At 49.1% G+C, this 20,404-nt stretch overlaps 1 protein-coding gene across 7 annotated transcripts in view; it reads right to left on the reverse strand.

Moving 5' to 3' along the window:
- Positions 1 to 20,404, reverse strand: part of CCDC88A (coiled-coil domain containing 88A) — a 338,561-nt gene that overhangs the window by 91,063 nt on the left and 227,094 nt on the right. For all 7 annotated transcript variants that reach the window (XM_082250173.1, XM_082250171.1, XM_082250170.1 and 4 more), the window contains exons 20-21: positions 16,784 to 17,061; positions 4,512 to 4,655 (exon numbers count right to left, since the gene is read on the reverse strand). In XM_082250173.1, coding sequence (XP_082106299.1) covers positions 4,512 to 4,655; positions 16,784 to 17,061 — 422 coding nt within the window. The remainder of the gene's footprint in view (positions 1 to 4,511; positions 4,656 to 16,783; positions 17,062 to 20,404) is intronic.

The raw sequence follows: 20,404 nt of genomic DNA on the forward strand, positions 1-20,404 counted from the left end.
TTATATTATCGCTACTGACTCGCATATTACCCTCTGTCCATATGTGTCAATGCAACATTATAGACTGGCTCTAAAGAGGAGGGGATATCCCCTCGAAACACATCAGCCATTTGGATGGTCCTCCGGCATGCTGGACATTGTCCTGGTGACCTGGTTTCTTTGTGTCCATTGTGGACTGGATACGCTTTTAAGATTTTTGTGTTTGTGAGTATATTTCCTTTCTCTTTTATCAATAAAACACCACTTGGGAAATGCGCAAGGTTGGTGCAACCTCTTTTTGTTCTAATTACAGTGTTTCCATTGGGTTCCTTCTGACCCTGGGAGGGCAGCAAAGTCTGTGCCTATACCCGGAGCCATAGAGCCTCACTGCCGCCACATCTCTTTTGAGCGCAGGAGAATTTGTTTGTTCTTTCTGTGGCTTGCATGCATGATTAGACACAGCTGGACCAGATCTGCAGGTACTGCAGACTCGATGTCTGCAGGCACCTGCCAATCATTAGGCAGAGAGCCAGAAGGGCCATCTGCCTATGTAAACCAGGCAGATTGCCACGCTGTCATTAGGGAAGCCATTGATCCTGTGTTCCTGTGAAGCAGGAACATGGATCAATGCCTTACCCTAGTAAAAGCACCTCCCACACAGTACACAAACACCAGCTAGGCACAAAGTTTACCCTTTTGATCGCCTCTGTTTAACCCCTTCCCAGTCAGTGTCATTAGTACAGTGATCACTGTATTGTCACAGCATCACACTGTAGCGTCACTGGTTCCCACAAAGAGTCAAAAGTGTCAGTTAGTATCCCAAATGTCTGATGCAATATCGCAGTCCTGCTATAAGTCGCTGATCGCTTACTAGTAAAAAAATAAAAACAATAAATAAAAATATCCCATAGTTTGTAGACGCTATAACTTTTGCAAAAACAAATCAATATATGCTTATTGGGATTTATTTTAACAAAAAAAGGTAGCAGGATACTTATTGGCTAAATTTATAAAGAAATTATATTTTTTACTGGATATGTTTTATAGCAGAAAGTAAAAAATACTTATTTTTTTTTTAAATTGTCGGTCTTTTTTTGTTTATAGTGCAAAAAACCACAGCGGTGATCAAATACCACTAAAAGAAAGCTTTATTTATAGGGAAAAAAGGGGACAAAAGTTAAAGTAATGCAGTGCTGTATCGCAAAAAATGGCCTGGTCATGAAGGGGGGGGGGGGGGGGGGGGTAAATCTTCCGGAGGGCAAATGGTTAAGACCAAATTGATGTAAACACCCACAAGGCAGCAGCAAGGACTCACTCAAGCAACATTAAAAATAAAGAAGGGGTAAGTCACTATAACAAGAAAATACCCAAATCCATAGCTCCGCTCAAGACTCATCATATCAAGATATGAAAAAATGTCAGCCGCACACCAAACTTCGCTCCTCTTGCTGTATTTATGGATTGTGAGCAAAATGACTGCATACATCTCTGCACCCAAAAACCAACATTCATTGATGGATTTCACTACTCCTGGCTTGCTCACAAGGATAGGGAACGTCATATCTTATTTACTGATCAGACATATTTAAGAAGAAAATAATTGCTCAGTTTTTATTACAATACATCACTAGTTTTTTTTTTTTTTTTTTTCCCCAAGAGTACTGTTCTTTCAAAGAGGGCTAGCATGAGGCTTCCGCTCATTATTCCTCACATAGACAAAGCTTGGTATATCTCCAGCTGTGCGATCCCAAGCATGCATATGAAATGATACAGGCATTGACCGCAGTCCTGCTGATCAGAGCCATTTCTACAGAGCTGACTCAACAAGATTTTACTTCTACTAATTGCATGGAGCATTAAAAATTGTATGGAAATAATAAGCTTAACCCATTTCTGGTCAGCACTATACTAAACCTCAATCACTCAGTGTTACATAGGTATATGTAAGCATTTAAACTACAGTGTTTCCCCAAAAATAAGCTCGGGTCTTATTATTTTGGCTACAAAAAATGCATTAAGGCATATTTTTGGGGGATGTCTTATTAGTCCACAGTCTTCTCTCCCTCTCTCAGCTCAGGAGTCAGCATCTCTGTAATCCCCAAAATAAACTTTAGTTAAAGTACTTGTAAAATCATTCAATCCGCTCAGTATATGGATTATATAACATTCAGTGTGTCTCTATGTAACATTGTAGAAAATACCTTATTTACAGCGTCACTGGGCGCTCACTTGACCTGCCAGAGCTCTTCATCTCCGCTCCGAGCACTGACGTGGGAGATGCCAAGATCCCTACTGACGTCAGCGCTGCACCGAGCACCGACGAGGGAGGGGCCGCTGACGGCAGCCCTGCTCCAAGTACTGCCACGGGAAGGGCCGCTGACGGCAGACCTGCTCCAAGCACTGCCACGGGAAGGGCCGCTGACGGCAGCCCTGCTCCAAGCACTGCCACGGGAAGGGCCGCTGACGGCAGCCCTGCTCCAAGCACTGCCACGGGAAGGGCCGCTGACGTCAGCCCTGCTCCGAGCATTGCCAAGGGAGGGACCGCTGACGTCAGCCCTGCTCCGAGCACTGCCAAGGGAGGGACCGCTGACATCAGCCCTGCACTGAGCACTGCCGAGGGAAGGACCGCTGACGTCAGCCCTGTTCCGAGCACTGCCGAGGGAGGGGCCGCTGACATCTGCCCTGCTCCGAGCACTGCCTAGGGAAGGGCTGCTGACGTCAGCCCTGCTCCGAGCACTGCCGAGGGAAGGGCTGCTGACGTCAGCCCTGCTCCGAGCACTGCCGAGGGAAGGGCCGCTGACATCAGCCCTGCTCCGAGCACTGCCGAGGGAAGGGCCGCTGACGTCAGCCCTGCTCCGAGCACTGCCGAGGGAAGGGCCGCTGACGTCAGCCCTGCTCCGAGCACTGCTGAGGGAGGGACCGCTGACATCAGCCCTGCTCCGAGCACTGCCCAGGGAGGGACGGCTGACGGCAGCCCTGTTCCGAGCACTGCCGAGAGAGGGGCCGCTGGCATCAGCCCTGCTCCGAGCACTGCCAAGGGAGGGGCTGCTGACGTCAGCCCTGCTCCGAGCCTTGCCGAGGGAAGGGCCGCTGACATCAGCCCTGCTCCGAGCACTGCCGAGGGAAGGGCCGCTGACGTCAGCCCTGCTTCGAGCACTGCCGAGGGAGGGACCGCTGACATCAGCCCTGCTCCGAGCACTGCCGTCAACCGGGAGGAGAGAGCTCCGGCGGGTCACATGAGCGCCCAGTGGCGCTGTAAATAAGGTTCTACAATCATGTTACATAAAGACACACACTGGACATTATATAATCCTTTTACAGCGTGGATTACATGATTTTACAAGGACTCCAACTAGGGCTTTTTTTTTTCGGGGCAGGGCTTATATTGCAGCCATCCTAGAAAACCGAGATAGGTCTTATTTTCAGGGAAACACGGTACTAGCTCATGTCACAGAAATAAAATAATTCTCAGTGAAGCATCAGTTTAGAAAAAATACCAGCTACTTTGAAGTACTGCAGCTGGTATATTTGATAGGAAAACCATCCCTACCAGGAGAAAACAGTGATTGTTGCTGGCGGTTAGAGCTGGCAATAATCACAAGTAAAAATCTGGAATGCTGGTAGCACCCAAGTCGATCGTGCATTCATCCTGCCCATAGACTGTTTGAATCTCGGCCAATGATCGAGGCGATTCAAGCTCAGATTCCTTTGGTTACCTACCAAGGAGAAAGTGGCAGTCTTTTGTTGTGGAGAAGCTGTCAGTCCTAAGAATCCAGGCATCCTATTCAAACAGAAAAGTAGAATTCCGCAGAAAAATAGAATTCCGCACCAGGACATTGACATAAAAAGTGTTACTTTATTTCATCCATTGAAACATAAAAGGAATCAATTCCTTTAAATCCAAATGTGCTTCAGAATCCTACATAGGCCTTAGTCATAATATGTAGGAGGCTGAAACATGTTAATCTTTACAGGAATTGATTCCTTTTTACATTTCGATGGATGAAATAAAGTAACAGTTTTATGTCGAGTTGCCCTGGTGCTGGATTATTTTACATTTCTATTGGATCTTTGGACGTTTAGTTCTACGTAAGTCCAGGCACAAATGTCTTGATCTCATCTTCATGGGATTTGGGGATTGTATGACTTTTACTGTTGTTTCATATCCTTTTCAAATACCCATAAAGCCCCCATAACATTAGGACACACATAAGACCCCAGTGCTATTCTTTCAAACTATTAGTAGAAAGCATTTCTCATGTTTAGAAACATCATTTAAAGTCAGAACTCATTGGTCATGGTTGAATACCAGATTTTCCTTAATGGCTGCAGCTTGGATGGTTGGTGTTGGACTCATCACCTCCCACCATACACAGGTAGCAATCTTTCCTAAAGACAGAAAGGCAACGGTCCACTGGATTCAAACTTGCTCATTCCACTCCATACTGAACTTCACAGTCTTCATATACCACTCCTGACCACATCCCAGGTGAACAGAATGCAGTGTTTAGTCTCTTTAGTGTAACACTTACCTCTCATGCTCTTCCGTGAGTCTCTGATAATCTGAAGCCAACATATCACGTTGCTTGTTCTCCTGCACCATTTTCCCCTGTTCCTCCTTAAGAGCCTTTTCCAGGTCTTCTGTCTGAACTTTCTGTTTCAACAGCTGGTTGTATCTAGGATAAGAAAAAGAAATCCACATTTACACAATCTTGAGAATTGCGTGCAAGTAGATAGATCATATCTAACAGCACCTTTGTCCTATCATTGTATGTATATATTATATATATATATATATATATATATATATATATACATACATACATACACACACACATTTATATAGATATACACACACACATATACATATATATATATATATATATATATACACACACATACATACATATACATGTATATATATGCACATTTTTGTAAGTATTTTATAAATTTTCATTTGACAACGTAGAAAAAATAACACTTTGCTACAATGTAAAGTAGTGAGTGCACAGCTTGTATAACAGTGTCAATTTGGTGTCCCCTCAAAATAACTCAACACACAGCCATTAATGTCTAAACCGCTGGCAACAAAAGTAAGTACACCCCTAACTGAAAATTACCAAATTGGGCCCAATAAGCCATTTTCCCTTTCCCGGTGTCATGTGACTCGTTAGTGTTAGAAGGTCTCTGGTGTGAATGGGGAGCAGGTGTGGTAAATTTGGTGTTATCGCTCTCACTCTCTCATACTGGTCACTGGAAGTTCAACATGGCACCTCATGATAAAGAACTCTCTGAGGATCTGAAAAAAGAATTGTTGCTCTACATAAAGATGGCCTAGGCTATAAGAAGATAGACAAGACCCTGAAACTGAGCTGCAGCACGGTGGCCAAGACCATACAGCGGTTTATAGATTACAAAAATCGGCGCAAGGAGTGCTAAACTTCAATACCAAAAAGTGATATGTGCCCATTTGATATGAAAAAAATATTGAATATTAATTATAAAATACAAAAGTGCACAGTGCTAATCTCATAAATAAATGAATAAATTATACACACATTTATGTGTGTGTAGTCATCCTAAATGGTGACAACACACACATATCTTAAGTCAAAATGTGCAAAATGTGCAAATAATTGTGCTCAAATATGGTGTAAACAACTTTCAAAAAATGACAAAAAATACTATGTAACAGTGTCTAGATACAATTTCTAAATTAGTAATGATCTATAAATGTAAATATAGGCATTGCTGAAATATATTAATAATCGTGCAAAAGTGCTTAATCATGTAGGTTAAACTATAAAATATAGAATATAACAAAAAACTCATAAAAAAAGGCCCAAGAAAAAGTCCAATAAAGTGCAACAGGAAAATGTGCAGGAAATGTCAGCCGTGATCGCTCTTCAAAGTCAATTTGCATTGTGAAGCACCCCTTGTGCTGCTTCCACCAGTCTCCCCAAACTAACTCACTGGATGGGATGGCTGGTAAAATTATAAACAAGCAAAATTTTTTTTTAGAAGATCACAGACAGGGAAATGTCATGTATGCAGGAGAAAGTAAAAAGCCCACATAGCGTGATTCCATACAATATAAAAAATGTTTTATTTAATAAAAACGTTACTCACATAATTCAGTGTCATCCCGAGACTAGGGAATCTGGCGTGGTTACAATGTTGCAGAAACAATATAGGAAATATTTGTCGGCTGAGGAAGCAGCAGCCGGAGACGGGAATAGCCTACCAAATATTACCGATATTGTTTCTGCAACATTGTAACCACGCCAGATTCCCTAGTGTCGGGATGACACTGAATAATGTGATTGACATTTTTATTAAATAAAACATTTTTTATATTGTATGGAATTATATTATATATATATATATATATATACACACACATATATATATATATATATATATATATATATATATATATATACATACACACACATACACCTATATACAATATATATATATATATATATATATATATATATATATATATATATATATATATATATATATCTATCTATATATATATGCTAAACTCCAAGATAAAAAAAATATGTTCTAAATTCATGTGTGTATTCTTGAATCTTGGTGTGCTTTGTGTATTTCTTCCAGATCTGTGCAGTAATCCAGTGTGAAACTTCTCCTCTGTGCAGGAGCTTCCTGTAATAAAGACCAGTCACTGCTGATCTCCCTCCTTGTGCAGGGTGACAGGTCTTGTCTCCGCCTCTTCTGTAGATTCCTCCAGGCAGCTTGTAGTGGGTGGGGCCTGCTGGGTCCCACTCACAGCTCTTCTCTATGCACAGGCTATGTACAGGTCATTGATGATGTCACTGGTACTTTAACAATGAAATGCCTTAGGCATTTAGCGCACACAAAGTCAATTTATATCCTTTGTTGCTATTGAGGAATATACGGTTTTTAAAAGAAAGATTATTTTGCCTGGAGTTCACTTTTAAAGTGTTCGTAAACTCAGGAGCCTGAAATCACTATATCTGGTCTCCCACAGTACACAGAACATGGAAATGCAATAGTTTTAGTAAATATAAACTGCTAAATACCTTTTCTAATCAGCATTATATAGCAGCCTTGTGACTTCTATCAGTGTCTGGTTAAAGCTTATAGGAGGATTTTTCATTCTCCCCTAATTGACTTCTATCAGTGTCTGGTTAAAGCTTATAGGAGGATTTTTCATTCACCCCTAATTTTCCCTTTGAGGCTGCAGGACCCCTGACCCTCTGTCTGGACAGTGCTGATTGGCCCTGTGCTGATCACATGCCCCCTTTCAAGAAAAAAAAAAAAAAACACTCTAGCAATTCAAACCTAACTGAGCAAACTCAAGGCTCTGTTCTATCAGGAGATGGATCGGGTACAGTGGAAGAAAGAGAAGATCAGAGAAGACAGGATCAAACAGCATTTTTTTTAAAATGCAGAGGATTAACCCCTTCCAGTTCCAGTGAGTATAACAAGCATGCTTTACTGCATAGACCGATTTTACTGTTTTGGGTTTAGTAACACTTTAAATATTTGCGTAAGAATGATCAGGCACAGGCACGCAATGGTCTTCCAGTTGCTGTGGAACTAAAAGATCCAGCATGACCTTATGAGAGCATGCTGGGGTTCCCAAACAGCTGCAAGTCTGCAGCTTGCACAGCTGTTTATTGATGTTCCTTTCGGTAACCGACATTGTTGTCTGCTTCTTGGAACAGTCAAAGGCAGCCATAGACAGAGCAGAATAATGGGGCACTTGTCTGCATCGTGACGCTGATGCCCAGCAAACTGGGAATCAAATATAAAAAATGCTATTCTTGGCCCGAACACAGAGCACGCTCCAGGAAATGAACGCAGGGGCTCAGACATAGGCCTTGTTATTCTTTCTGAATAAATAGTCCTGACATTTACAAACTCTGTAGGAGACCCAGTGATGATTAGGTGCGGTGAAGCCACAGGGTGCCCCTGCTGGGCAGTTGTGTACTGCAGCTCTGCACTTTCATACAGGAATCAAGGATATTTGTAGAAAGGAGGGATAGACTGATATGGTTTTTTCGGGGCCGATTCCCATACCAATATTTTGGTCACTACGTATCGGTATCGGCCGATATTTTGTACATTTAAAGTATTGAAAAATAAAGACAATATTTGACACAAATCTGGTACTGAACATTTTAATTTTTGTTTAATGCTTAATGGCTGACTTGCTGGCACCCTGTGGTGGGTGGCTGGCTTGCTGGCACCCTGTGGTCGGTGGGTGGCTGGTACAGGGCCTGTGGGCGGCTGGCTGGTACAGGGCCTGTGGGCGGTTGGCTGGTACAGACGTACAGTGCATGTGGGTGGCTAGTACAGGGCCTGTGGGTGGCTAGTGCAGGGCCTGTGGGTGGCTAGTGCAGGGCCTGTGGGTGGCTAGTGCAGGGCCTGTGGGTGGCTGGCTGTCTGGCACCCTGTCTGTGGGTGGCTGGCTGTCTGGCACCCTGTCTGTGGGTGGCTGGCTGTCTGGCACCCTGCGGTGGGTGGGTTGCACCCTGTGGTGGGTGGCTGGCTGGCACAGGGGCTGTGGGTGGCTGGCTAGTACAGGGCCTGTGGGTGGCTGGCTGGCTGGTACAGGGCCTGTGGGTGGCTGGCTGGCTGGTATAGGGCCTGTAGGTGGCTGGCTGGTACAGGACCTGTGGGTGGCTGGCTGGCTCGCTGGTACAGTGCCTGTGGCTGGCTGGTACAGTGCCTGTGGGTGGCTGGTACAGTGCCTGTGGGTGGCTGGTACGTGCCTGTGGGTGGCTGGCTGGCCCCGGGCTGTTGTGGGTGGGTGTATGGCTGTGATACACTCCCGTGAGACTAGTCTCGACTCCAGGCGAGGCTGTCCAAGGCGAGGGGGGCAGCCTAAGAAGGCAGAATGACGTCACAAAAATATCAGCAATATCGGCCAGTTCCAGGGCCGATACCGATATATCAGGGAAAGTGCATATCAGCTCTCGATAGATCGGCCTTGCCGATAATCGGACTATCCTAGTAGAAAGTTGCAGAGTTAATTTTAACTAAAAAGAGGTTCCAAAATTAACACACTAATCCCTGTTTTGCCATTGGATAAGCACCTCTATCTTTGCATCGCTATACTGCGCTTTCTAGGGTCATTGCTTTGTATGTTTTCACTTTTCCAAAATACCGAAATATTGCGATTTCAGGCAGCTCATAGGAATCTGTTATATTAGAATCGATTTGATACTTGTTGCATCGTACAGTTTTCAGTAGGGCTAATTATCTTATAATTATATAAATTGTAAATAATTCATAAAGGTCCTTTCAGATGAACGTTCCTATTGGATCTGCCTATCAATTTTTCAGACAGATCTGAACAGAATGTGAAGTCTATGGACAGTTGAATGTAAACAGACAGGCATCCTTTTACATCCAGCTACCTTCAAGCTCATCTAGGTCTGCGAAAAAATGAAAAAGGGTTGTGTCCTTTTCTGTTTTCTCTGGCCTAAATGTGATGTATTAAGAGGATATAAACTCACCGGCCACACTTTATTAGGTACACCCCTTCAATTGCTTGGTAACACAAATTGCTTATCAGCCAATCACACGGCAGGAATTCAATGCGTTTAGGCATCTGGACGAGGTGGAAATGATTTGCTGAAGTTCAAAACGAGCATCAGAATGGGGAAGAAAGGGGATTTAAGTGACTTTGAAAGTGGCATGGTTGTTGGTGCCAGGCAGGCTGGTCTGAGTATTTCAAAAACTGCTGATCTTCTGGGATTTTCACACACAACCCTCTCTAGGATTTACAGAGAATGGTCCAAAGAAGAGAAAATATCCAGTGAGCGGGAGCGGAAGTTGTGTGGAAGAAAGTGCCTTGTTGATGTTAGAGGTCAGAGGTGAATGGGCAGACTGGTTTGAGATGATAGGCAACAGTAACTCAAATAACCATTTGTTACCACCAAGGTCTGAAGAATATCATCGCTGAATGCTCAACACATCAAACTTCGAAGCAGATGAGCTACAGCAGCAGAAGACCACACCGGGTGCCACTCCTGTCAGCCAAGAACAGAAAACTGACAACAATTCACACAGGCTCTCCGTACCGTATTCTCTGAAGAGTGATCGGAATGGATAGTTCTTCAGAAATCAAAGCACGTGTGAATGAGTCCCTACATAATCCTGCATGTCCATGGTGAAGGGCAGCTCAAACAAAACGTCATTCCTTTTGCTGGACCACAAGTAAACAGCAGGTGCACCTCACTGATCACAATGTTGTCTCACACAAACGTTGTAAAGATTTTGTACTTCTGCTCAGATATATTTATAATCTATATTATGTGTATTATGTGTATGTGTAAATAAAGCACCTGGGGATTGAAATTGAAGAGGGGGACCTAGAATTGGTATGAAAAGGGGACCAAGAAGTGTGACAGAAGGGGAGAATTGTGACAGGAGAGGGGTACCTGGGCAGTGTGACAGGAGAGGGGTACCTGGGCAGTGTGACAGGAGAGGGGTATCTGGGCAGTGTGACAAGAAAGAGGTATCCGGGCATTGTGACGGAAGGGGGACCTGGGCATTGTGACAGAAGAGGGTTACCTGGGCATTATGACAGGAAAGGGGTACCTGGGCATTGTGACAGAAGAGGAGTATCTGGGCAGGGTGACGGGGGGGTTAACTGGGCATTGTGACAAGAGAGAGGTACCAGGGCATTGTGACGGAAGGGGCACCTGGGCAGTGTTACAGGAGGGGGGCAATATATTTGTAATATATATATATATATTTGTTTTCCTATACGTAAACTTTAGGTTGATTTTTAAATGTCTTTGTTCTCTTATAACATGAGCAGGGTACCTGGGCAGGGTGACGGGGAGGGTGGGGGGGGTACCTGGGCATTGCGACAAGAGAGAGGTATCAGGGAATTGTGATGGGTGGGGTACCTGGGCAGTGTTACAGGAGAGGGGTACTTGGGCAGGGTGACAGGAGAAGGGTACCTGGGCAGGGTGACAGAAGGAGTACCCAGGCAGTGTGACAGGAGAGGGGTACCTGGGCAGGGTGACAGGGGGGGTAACTGGGCATTGTGACAGAAGGGGTACCCGGGCAGCGTGGCAGGAGAGGGGCACCCGGGCAGCGTGGCAGGAGAGGGGCACCCGGGCAGCGTGGCAGGAGAGGGGCACCTGGGCAGCGTGACAGGAGAGGGGCACCTGGGCAGCGTGACAGGAGAGGGGCACCTGGGCAGCGTGACAGGAGAGGGGCACCTGGGCAGTGAGACAGGAGAGGGGTACCCGGGCAGTGAGACAGGAAGGAGGCACCAGGCCAGTGAGATAAGAGAGGAGTATCTAGGCAGGGTGACATAAAGGGGGATAACTGGACAAGGTGACAAGAGAGAGGTACCAGGGCATTGTGACCGAAGGGGGGTACCTGGGCAGGGTGACAGGACGAGGGTACCTGGGCAGGGTGACGAGAGGTACCAGGGCATTGTGACCGAAGGGGTACCTGAGCAGTGTGGCAGGAGAGGGGTACGTGGGCAGTGTGACCGAATGGGGGTACCTGGGCAGGGTGACAGGACGAGGGTACCTGGGCAGGGTGACGAGAGGTACCAGGGCATTGTGACCGAAGGGGTACCTGAGCAGTGTGGCAGGAGAGGGGTACGTGGGCAGTGTGACAGGAGAGGGGCACCTGGGAAGTGTGACAGGAGAGGGGCATCTGGGAAGTTTGACAACAGAAGGGCACCTAGGAAGTGTGACAGGAGAGGGGTATCTGGGCAGTGAGACAGGAGAGGGGTACCCAGACAGGGGTACCTGGGCAGGGTAACAAGAAAGAGGTATCAAGGCATTGTGACGAGAGAGGGGTACCTGGGCGGTGTGACAGGTGAGGGGTACCTGGGCAGTGTGACAGGAGAAGGGTACCTGGGCAGGGTGACAGGAGGGGGATACCAGGGCATTGTGACAGAAGGCGTACCCATTAAGTGACAGGAGAGGGGTACCTGGGCAGGGTGACAGGGGGGTACCCGAGCAGTGTGGCAGGAGAGGGGTACCCGAGCAGTGTGGCAGGAGAGGGGTACCCGGGCAGCGTGACAGGAGAGGAACACCTGGGCAGCGTGACAGGAGAGGGGCACCGTGACAGGAGAGGGGCACCTGGGCAGCGTGACAGGAGAGGGGCACCTGGGCAGCGTGACAGGAGAGGGGCACCTGGGCAGCGTGACAGAGAGAAGGGCACCTGGGCAGTGAGACAGGAGAGGGGTACCCGGGCAGTGAGACAGGAAGGAGGCACCAGGCCAGTGAGATAAGAGAGGAGTATCTAGGCAGGGTGACATAAAGGGGGATAACTGGGCAAGGTGAGAAGAGAGAGGTACCAGGGCATTGTGATGGAAGGCGTACCCAGGCAGTGTGACAGGAGAGGGGTACCAGGGCATTGTGACCGAAGGGGGGTACCTGGGCAGGGTGACAGGAGGAGGGTACCTGGGCAGGGTGACAGGAGGAGGGTACCTGGGCATTGTGACCGAAGGGGTACCTGAGCAGTGTGGCAGGAGAGGGGTACGTGGGCAGTGTGACAGGAGAGGGGCACCTGGGAAGTGTGACAGGAGAGGGGCATCTGGGAAGTGTGACAGCAGAAGGGCACCTGGGAAGTGTGACAGGAGAGGGGTATCTGGGCAGTGAGACAGGAGAGGGGTACCCAGACAGGGGTACCTGGGCAGGGTGACAAGAAAAAGGTATCCAGGCATTGTGACGAGAGAGGGGTACCTGGGCGGTGTGACAGGTGAGGGGTACCTGGGCAGTGTGACAGGAGAAGGGTACCTGGGCAGGGTGACAGGAGGGGGATACCAGGGCATTGTGACAGAAGGCGTAACCATGCAGTGTGACAGGAGAGGGGTACCTGGGCAGGGTGACAGGGGGGTACCCGAGCAGTGTGGCAGGAGAGGGGTACCCGAGCAGTGTGGCAGGAGAGGGGTACCCGAGCAGTGTGGCAGGAGAGGGGTACCCGAGCAGTGTGGCAGGAGAGGGGTACCCGGGCAGCGTGACAGGAGAGGAACACCTGGGCAGCTTGACAGGAGAGGGGCACCGTGTCAGGAGAGGGGCACCTGGGCAGCGTGACAGGAGAGGGGCACCTGGGCAGTGAGACAGGAGAGGGGTACCCGGGCAGTGAGACAGGAGAGGGGTACCCGGGCAGTGAGACAGGAGAGGAGTATCTAGGCAGGGTGACATAAAGGGGGATAGCTGGGGAAGGTGACAAGAGAGAGGTACCAGGGCATTGTGATGGAAGGCGTACCCAGGCAGTGTGACAGGAGAGGGGTACCAGGGCATTGTGACCGAAGGGGGTACCTGGGCAGGGTGACAGGAGGAGGGTACCTGGGCAGGGTGACGAGGGGTACCTGAGCAGTGTGGCAGGAGAGGGGTATCTGGGCAGTGTGACAGGAGAGGGGCACCTGGGAAGTGTGACAGGAGAGGGGCATCTGGGAAGTGTGACAGCGAAGGGCACCTGGGAAGTGTAACAGGAAAGGGGTATCTGGGCAGTGAGACAGGAGAGGGGTACCCAGACAGGGGTACCTGGGCAGGGTGACAGGAGGGGGTACCTGGGCAGGGTGAAAGGAGGGGGTACCTGGGCATTGTGACAAGAGCTACCAGGGCATTGTGACAGAAGGGGTACCCAAGCAGTGTGGCAGGAGAGGGGTACCCGGGCAGTGTGACAGGAGAAGGATACCTGGGCAGTGTGACAGGAGAGGGGCACCTGGGCAGTGTGACAGGAGAGGGGCACCTGGGCAGTGTGACAGGAGAGGGGCACCTGGGCAGTGTGACAGGAGAGGGGCACCTGGGCAGTGTGACAGGAGAGGGGCACCTGGGCAGTGTGACACGAGAGGGTTACCCAGGCAGTGTGACACGAGAGGGTTACCCAGGCAGTGAGACAGGAGGGAGGCACCAGGGTAGTGAGAAGAGAGAGGAGTATCTAGGCAGGGTGACATAATGGGGGATAACTGGGCCGGGTGACAAGAGAGAGGTACCAGGGCATTGTGACGGAAGGCGTACCCAGGCAGGGTGACAGGAGAGGGGTACCTGGGCAGTGTGACAGGAGAGGGGTACCTGGGCAGTGTGACAGGAGAGGGGTACCTGGGCAGTGTGACAGGAGAGGGGTACCTGGGCAGTGTGACAGGAGAGGGGTACCTGGGCAGTGTGACAGGAGAGGGGTACCTGGGCAGTGTGACAGGAGAGGGGAACCTGGGCAGGGTGACAAGAGAGGGGAACCTGGGCAGGGTGACAAGAGAGGGGAACCTGGGCAGGGTGACAAGAGAGGGGAACCTGGGCAGGGTGACAAGAGAGGGGAACCTGGGCAGGGTGACAAGAGAGGGGAACCTGGGCAGGGTGACAAGAGAGGGGAACCTGGGCAGGGTGACAAGAGAGGGGAACCTGGGCAGGGTGACAAGAGAGGGGGTACCTGGGCAGGGTGACAAGAGAGGGGGTACCTGGGCAGGGTGACAAGAGAGGGGGTACCTGGGCAGGGTGACAAGAGAGGGGGTACCTGGGCAGGGTGACAAGAGAGGGGGTACCTGGGCAGGGTGACAAGAGAGGGGGTACCTGGGCAGGGGGGGGTGACAGGAGGGGGTACATGGGCAGGGGGGTGACAGGAGAGGGGTACCTGGGCAGGGTGACAGAAGAGGGGTACCAGGGCAGGGTGACAGAAGAGGGGTACCTGGGCAGGGTGACAGGAGGGGGGAAACTGGGCATTGTGACAAGAGAGGGGTACCTGGGCAGTGTGACAGGAGAGGGGTACTTGGGCAGTGTGACAGGATGGGGATACATGGGCAGAGTGACAGGAGGGGAGTACCTGGGCAGGGTGACAGGAGGGGAGTACCTGGGCTATGTGACAGGAGGGGAGTACCTGGGCTATGTGACAGGAGGGGGGTACCTGGGCAGTGTGACAGGAGGGGGGTACCTGGGCAGTGTGACAGGAGGGGGGTACCTGGGCAGTGTGACAGGATGGGGGTACTTGGGCATTGTAACAGGAGAGGGGCAGTTAGACAGGATGGGGATACATGGGCAGGGTGACTGGAGGGGGGTACCTGGGCTATGTGACAGGATAGGGGTACCTGGGCAGGGTGACAGATGGGTATACCTGGGCAGGGTGACAGATGGGTATACCTGGGCAGGGTGACATGATGGGTATACCTGGGCAGGGTGACATGATGGGGGTACCTGGGCTATGTGACAGGAGAGGGATACCTGGGCAGTGTGACAGGAGAGGGATACCTGGGCAGTGTGACAGGAGAGGGATACCTGGGCAGTGTGACAGGAGAGGGATACCTGGGCAGTGTGACAGGAGGAGAGGGGTACCTGGGCAGTGTGACAGGAGGGGGGTACCTGGGCAGTGTGACAGGATGGGGGTACTTGGGCATTGTGACAGGAGAGGGGCAGTTAGACAGGATGGGGATACATGGGCAGGGTGACTGGAGGGGGGTACCTGGGCTATGTGACAGGAGATGGGTATACCTGGGCAGGGTGACAGATGGGTATACCTGGGCAGGGTGACATGATGGGGGTACCTGGGCTATGTGACAGGATAGGGATACATGGGCAGTGTGACAGGAGAGGGATACCTGGGCAGTGTGACAGGAGAGGGATACCTGGGCAGTGTGACAGGAGAGGGGTACCTGGGCAGTGTCACAGGAGGAGAGGGGTACCTGGGCAGTGTCACAGGAGGAGAGGGGTACCTGGGCAGTGTCACAGGAGGAGAGGGGTACCTGGGCAGTGTCACAGGAGGAGAGGGGTACCTGGGCAGTGTCACAGGAGGGGGGGTAACTGGGCATTGTGACAAGAGAGATGTACCAGGGCATTGTGACAGAAGGGGTACCCAATTTCATACTCCCAACTTTGTGGGAACAGTTTGGGGATGGCCCCTTCCTGTTCCAGCATTACTGTGCACCAGTGCAAAAAGACATGGATGAGTGAGTTTGGGGTGGAGAAACTATACTGGCCTGCACAAAGTCCTGACCTCAACCCGATAGAACACCTTTGGGATGAATTAGAGAGGAGACTGTGAGCCTGACCTCCGTTCTTCTGGAAGAATGGTTAAACACTCCTATAGACACACTAATAAACCTTATGGACAGCCTTCCCAGAAGAGTTGAAGTTGTTATAGCTGCAAAGGGTGGGCCAACTCAATATTGAACCCTACGGACTAAGACTGGAATGCCATTACAGTTCATGTAAAGGCAGGTGTCCCAATACTTTTGACAACATAGTGTAGCATACAGCCATAAACATTGCTTTATTTTTGTGCCACATTCCCCTTATAATTCACTAAAACCTTGACTATAGTTACTTCACCTTCGAGTGTCCTAAACAAAACATCTATAGTGAGTATGAGATAATCAAAGTCTGATGTAACAAATAATTATGGAACAACAGCATAAAATAATAAAAGTGGATCCTGGCATAAAAAGGGAATTCTTTGTTTAATTTGACATTCCCAAGTGCTACAGAGCCATCTATGGAGCTACACTTAGTGGGCGTTTCCTTCTCTCAGAATCCCCTCACATGCAATAGCAGAACTCCATTCTAATGTAGCTGAGAAAGATGAGCTTGCTGAAGTTCAAGCACTCAGATTGGTGTTGGCACCCATAGAATGGGCAATGCATTTGACAGGGCTCTCCGCAAAATTTGGTTTCTCCACCAGGAGGCACTGCCCCCTTTAATCTGCATCTGCAGCACCCTTACCCATGCACCTTACAGAGAGGGGTCCCAAACAAATGCTGGATTTCCATTCAATTTTAATCCCACAAAAACCCAGCAATTCATCCATCATCTAAATCAGTACAAAGTCATACCCATACCGGTCTACAAGATCTTTGTGTTCCACCTCCAGATTTTTATGTGCAGACTTCAAGTTTCCATGTTTAGAGATCAGCGATTCGTACTCTGCTGCTTGGCGTTCGTGAACCTGAGCCAGCTTCTCGTGGTCTTTTACCAGTAAATCGTACATCGATTTCAGCTCTTCTCTTTCTTTTACCAAATTTTCGTTCTCGTTTTCCAAGCTAGACTGCTGAATGAGGAGCTGTGAGTTTTGGTTCATTAATGAAGTGCTCTGAGAATTGAGAGTAGAGTTTTCAACCTAAAAATAAAATTAGAAATCATTTTGTTACCATCATTAGGTGGCTCCAACAGTTTTTAGCAGTGTTTCCAAAAGTACACAGAAAAATCCACAGTATCTCCTGTACCAGTGGAGGGCATCAGTCATGGAGATTGCAAAAGGCCTCTTTGAAGTGCATGGCCATCTACCAAATTACCACGTCCTTTGTTGGGAACCCATTGGCACCTACTAAATACTAAATCCCCCAGCAGGCCTGAGACAAGGGGTGGGCAGGAGGGGCTGTGGTATCATGTGAGGTGAGGAGGCACCACAAGAAGATTGGGGGGAGGGCATTTCTGTTGAGAAGGCAAATTTTGAGGAGTGGCAGGAGGTAAGAATTGTTCTGAGAGGGCACATTTAGGGAGGTGTGCTAGAAGTAGTGATTTTGGGGGTATTTATGTTGGGAGAGGGGGGGGATAAGGTTTTATGCTAGGAGGGGGGATTTGGTGGGTTTGTGCTATAAAAGTTAAATAGTGGAGGGCAAATATTTTTTTTTTCTTGGGGGGAGGGGGGGGGGGGAATTTGTGCTAGCAGGGATGATTGAGGGGTATTTGTGCTAAGTTGGAGGACTGGAGGAGACTTTGTGCTGGATGTGGGGATTTGGAGTGGGGGGGGGGGGAAGGGGGGAATTTGAGCTTGGAGGGGAAATTTGAGGGGTAGAGGAGTTTTTTATTTTTGGATGGGGAGGATTTGTACTGGGGGCATATGGGGAGAGATAGCATTTGAGCTGGGGGGGGGGGCAGATATTTGTGCAGGGAGGGGGGATTTCAGCAGGTGGGGCGGATTTTTACTGGCAGGAGGGGGAAATTTATGCTTAGGGGGTTAGCATGAAGCTTAATGCTCGATTTTATGGGGGAGAGGGGATTTCTGCAGACACCTAATGCCCATACATCTTGAAGGGGAGGGGGGGGGGGTTCACAATTTGGCATGTTCGCCCTGGGCTCTAGATGACCTTTTCCCGGGGACTACCTCCTAGATCTCCTATTTAAACTTGTTCCCTGCCCATTCTCATGTCTCCCCAATGCATCTTCTGCAGCTCTCTCTTTACTGGTACCAAGACCAATGCCATGTGTTAGCAACATCTATGGAACCAATTCCACAACTTCACCCATTACCAGTCAAACATATTTAAGTTTCTATCCTTTTCAGAGGGTCCACAATAATCTGCAGTGGATTAACAATTGCTCCCAAACTGTGCTCCTCCCACAGGCCTCTGTCCAACTGACAAAGCAATATTCCCATCTAGTGCCCAAACAATAGCAATATACGTTAATGGATCAGCTTCTAGTAGAATACAAATGCCACAGAAAACTACAAATGTGCTCACCAGAGGCGTAACTAGAACCTTCAGGGCCCTGGTGCAAGAAACCATGAAGGGCCCCCCGGACCCCTGACTGGGGCCCTTCCCTTCAAGCCTGGAGCTCTTCCAAATGATCCTGGGGCCCTTTACTCTCGTTGCAAGGCCCTTTATTATAGCCCCCTTCCTGCCATCTTGGGGCCTCCCCTATGGTGGTGGGCCCTTCATGGTTTCTTGGGGCAGGGGAGCACACAGGGGCCCAGAGACAACAGAACACAAGTGAACTGGATAGGAGGAGTGGCGGGGGCCGCATACAGAGGAACCAGCCTCCTCCATTTCCTCCTGCAGCTACAGGAGGAAAAAGGGGGACAGTGATTTCTCTACATGCTGCCCCCGCTGCCCCTCCTATCCAGGTGTACAGGGGAGCTGCACAGGCCCCCTGGAGCATGGGGCCCAGTTGCAATTGCAACCCCTGTAGTTACGCCCCTGGTGCTCACAATAAGGTCTAGTAAAAGCTAAAGCCAGACTGGTTTCCATTAACTCTACTAGTCCAAGTGGAAGCATGCCAGACATATGTGACTAATTGTACCAAACAATGGGTCTGTATTATTTTAAGACAGCAACAAAACTCACCACCATGTCATTTAATGGAGACAGTCTGGGCAGAAATACGGTAACTGCCAACGCAGTAGGGTTGCCACCTCATCCCTTTAAATCAGGACAAACATTACACAGGTTCTGTGGCTAATTGAGGTGGTAATTAAACTCACTTAGGGCCTAAGGCCCCTTTCACACAGGCGGACCGTTCAGATCCGCCTGTCCGTTTTTTTGGCGGATCTGACCGGTCCCCCCATGCATCTCTATGGGGCATCGGATGTCAGTGGAGACAGCTGACATCCGATCCGTCAAATCTGGACGGATGGAAAACCCTATTTTCCATCTGTCCAGCGGATCGGATGAGGCCGGATGAGAACAGACCGACGGTCCGTTCCCATCTGATTCCCCCATAGAGATGTATGGGGAACTGACAGCTGTGTCTCCACACACAGCGCGGAGAACAGCTTTCATCCTCCTGCTCCGCGGGGGATCGGCGGATCGATCCCCCGCTGAGATAAACGGAGTCCGTTCGATGGACGGATAGTGTGAAAGAGCCCTAAGGGTCCTTTCACACTGGCTTTCCGCCTGGCGGACTCAGTTTTGCTCAGCGTGGATCGAAATGCCCAACCCCGCTGAGCAGGCAGATGACAGGTCTGTCTCCGCTAACTTTGCAGAGACAGACCCGTCAGATCACCGCTCTCTTCTATGGGAGATCAGATGAAAATGGACCGCCTGTTTGCTTTCATCCGATCCTATCCAATCCTCCAGACAGATGGAAAATAGGGTTACCATCTCCCTGGATTTCACGGACGGGATCGGAATGGAGAGCAGTGGGTGTCAGCGGACATGTCACCGCAGACATCCGCTGCCCCATAGGGGTGCATGAAGCATCCAATCCGGTCCGCCTGAAAAAACTGACATCGGAAAGCCCGTGTATAAGGGGCCTTATGTGCATTATATTAGCCTCAGAACTTGTGTAATGAATATGTAGCCTGGTTTAAAGGGATGAGGTGGCAACCCTACAATGCAGACTTATTTTTAAAGCTTATTCAGACTTGCAAAAGCCTGTGCCACCCCTTTAAAAAAGAATGTGCTGCAGATCACTTTTTCAGAAGGCAGCTGGGAGGCGATATGTAGTCTCTTCACTGTCTGTTTTAACCCTGAAAAAGCCTTCACCACTGCGCCTCAACTTTGTGCATTGCACACGGATGCTGTGTGGCGCTATTGACTTGAAAGGGTTGTGTATGGTGGCAGTACTGCCCACTGAATGTGATATGGAGTATATTCTTTGTTGACGCATGTGTACCACCTAGTCCAGCTGTCATTGTAGCTTTAAGTGACTGTAAGGACCCTGTCACACTTGTGCGACTTGTCCTGCAACTTGGGATTGCAAGGTCACATGACAAGTCACACTCTATGATTTCCAATGAG

The sequence above is a fragment of the Pelophylax lessonae genome, assembly GCF_965119305.1.
Source record: "Pelophylax lessonae genome assembly, chromosome: 3".
NCBI lineage: Eukaryota > Metazoa > Chordata > Amphibia > Anura > Ranidae > Pelophylax > Pelophylax lessonae.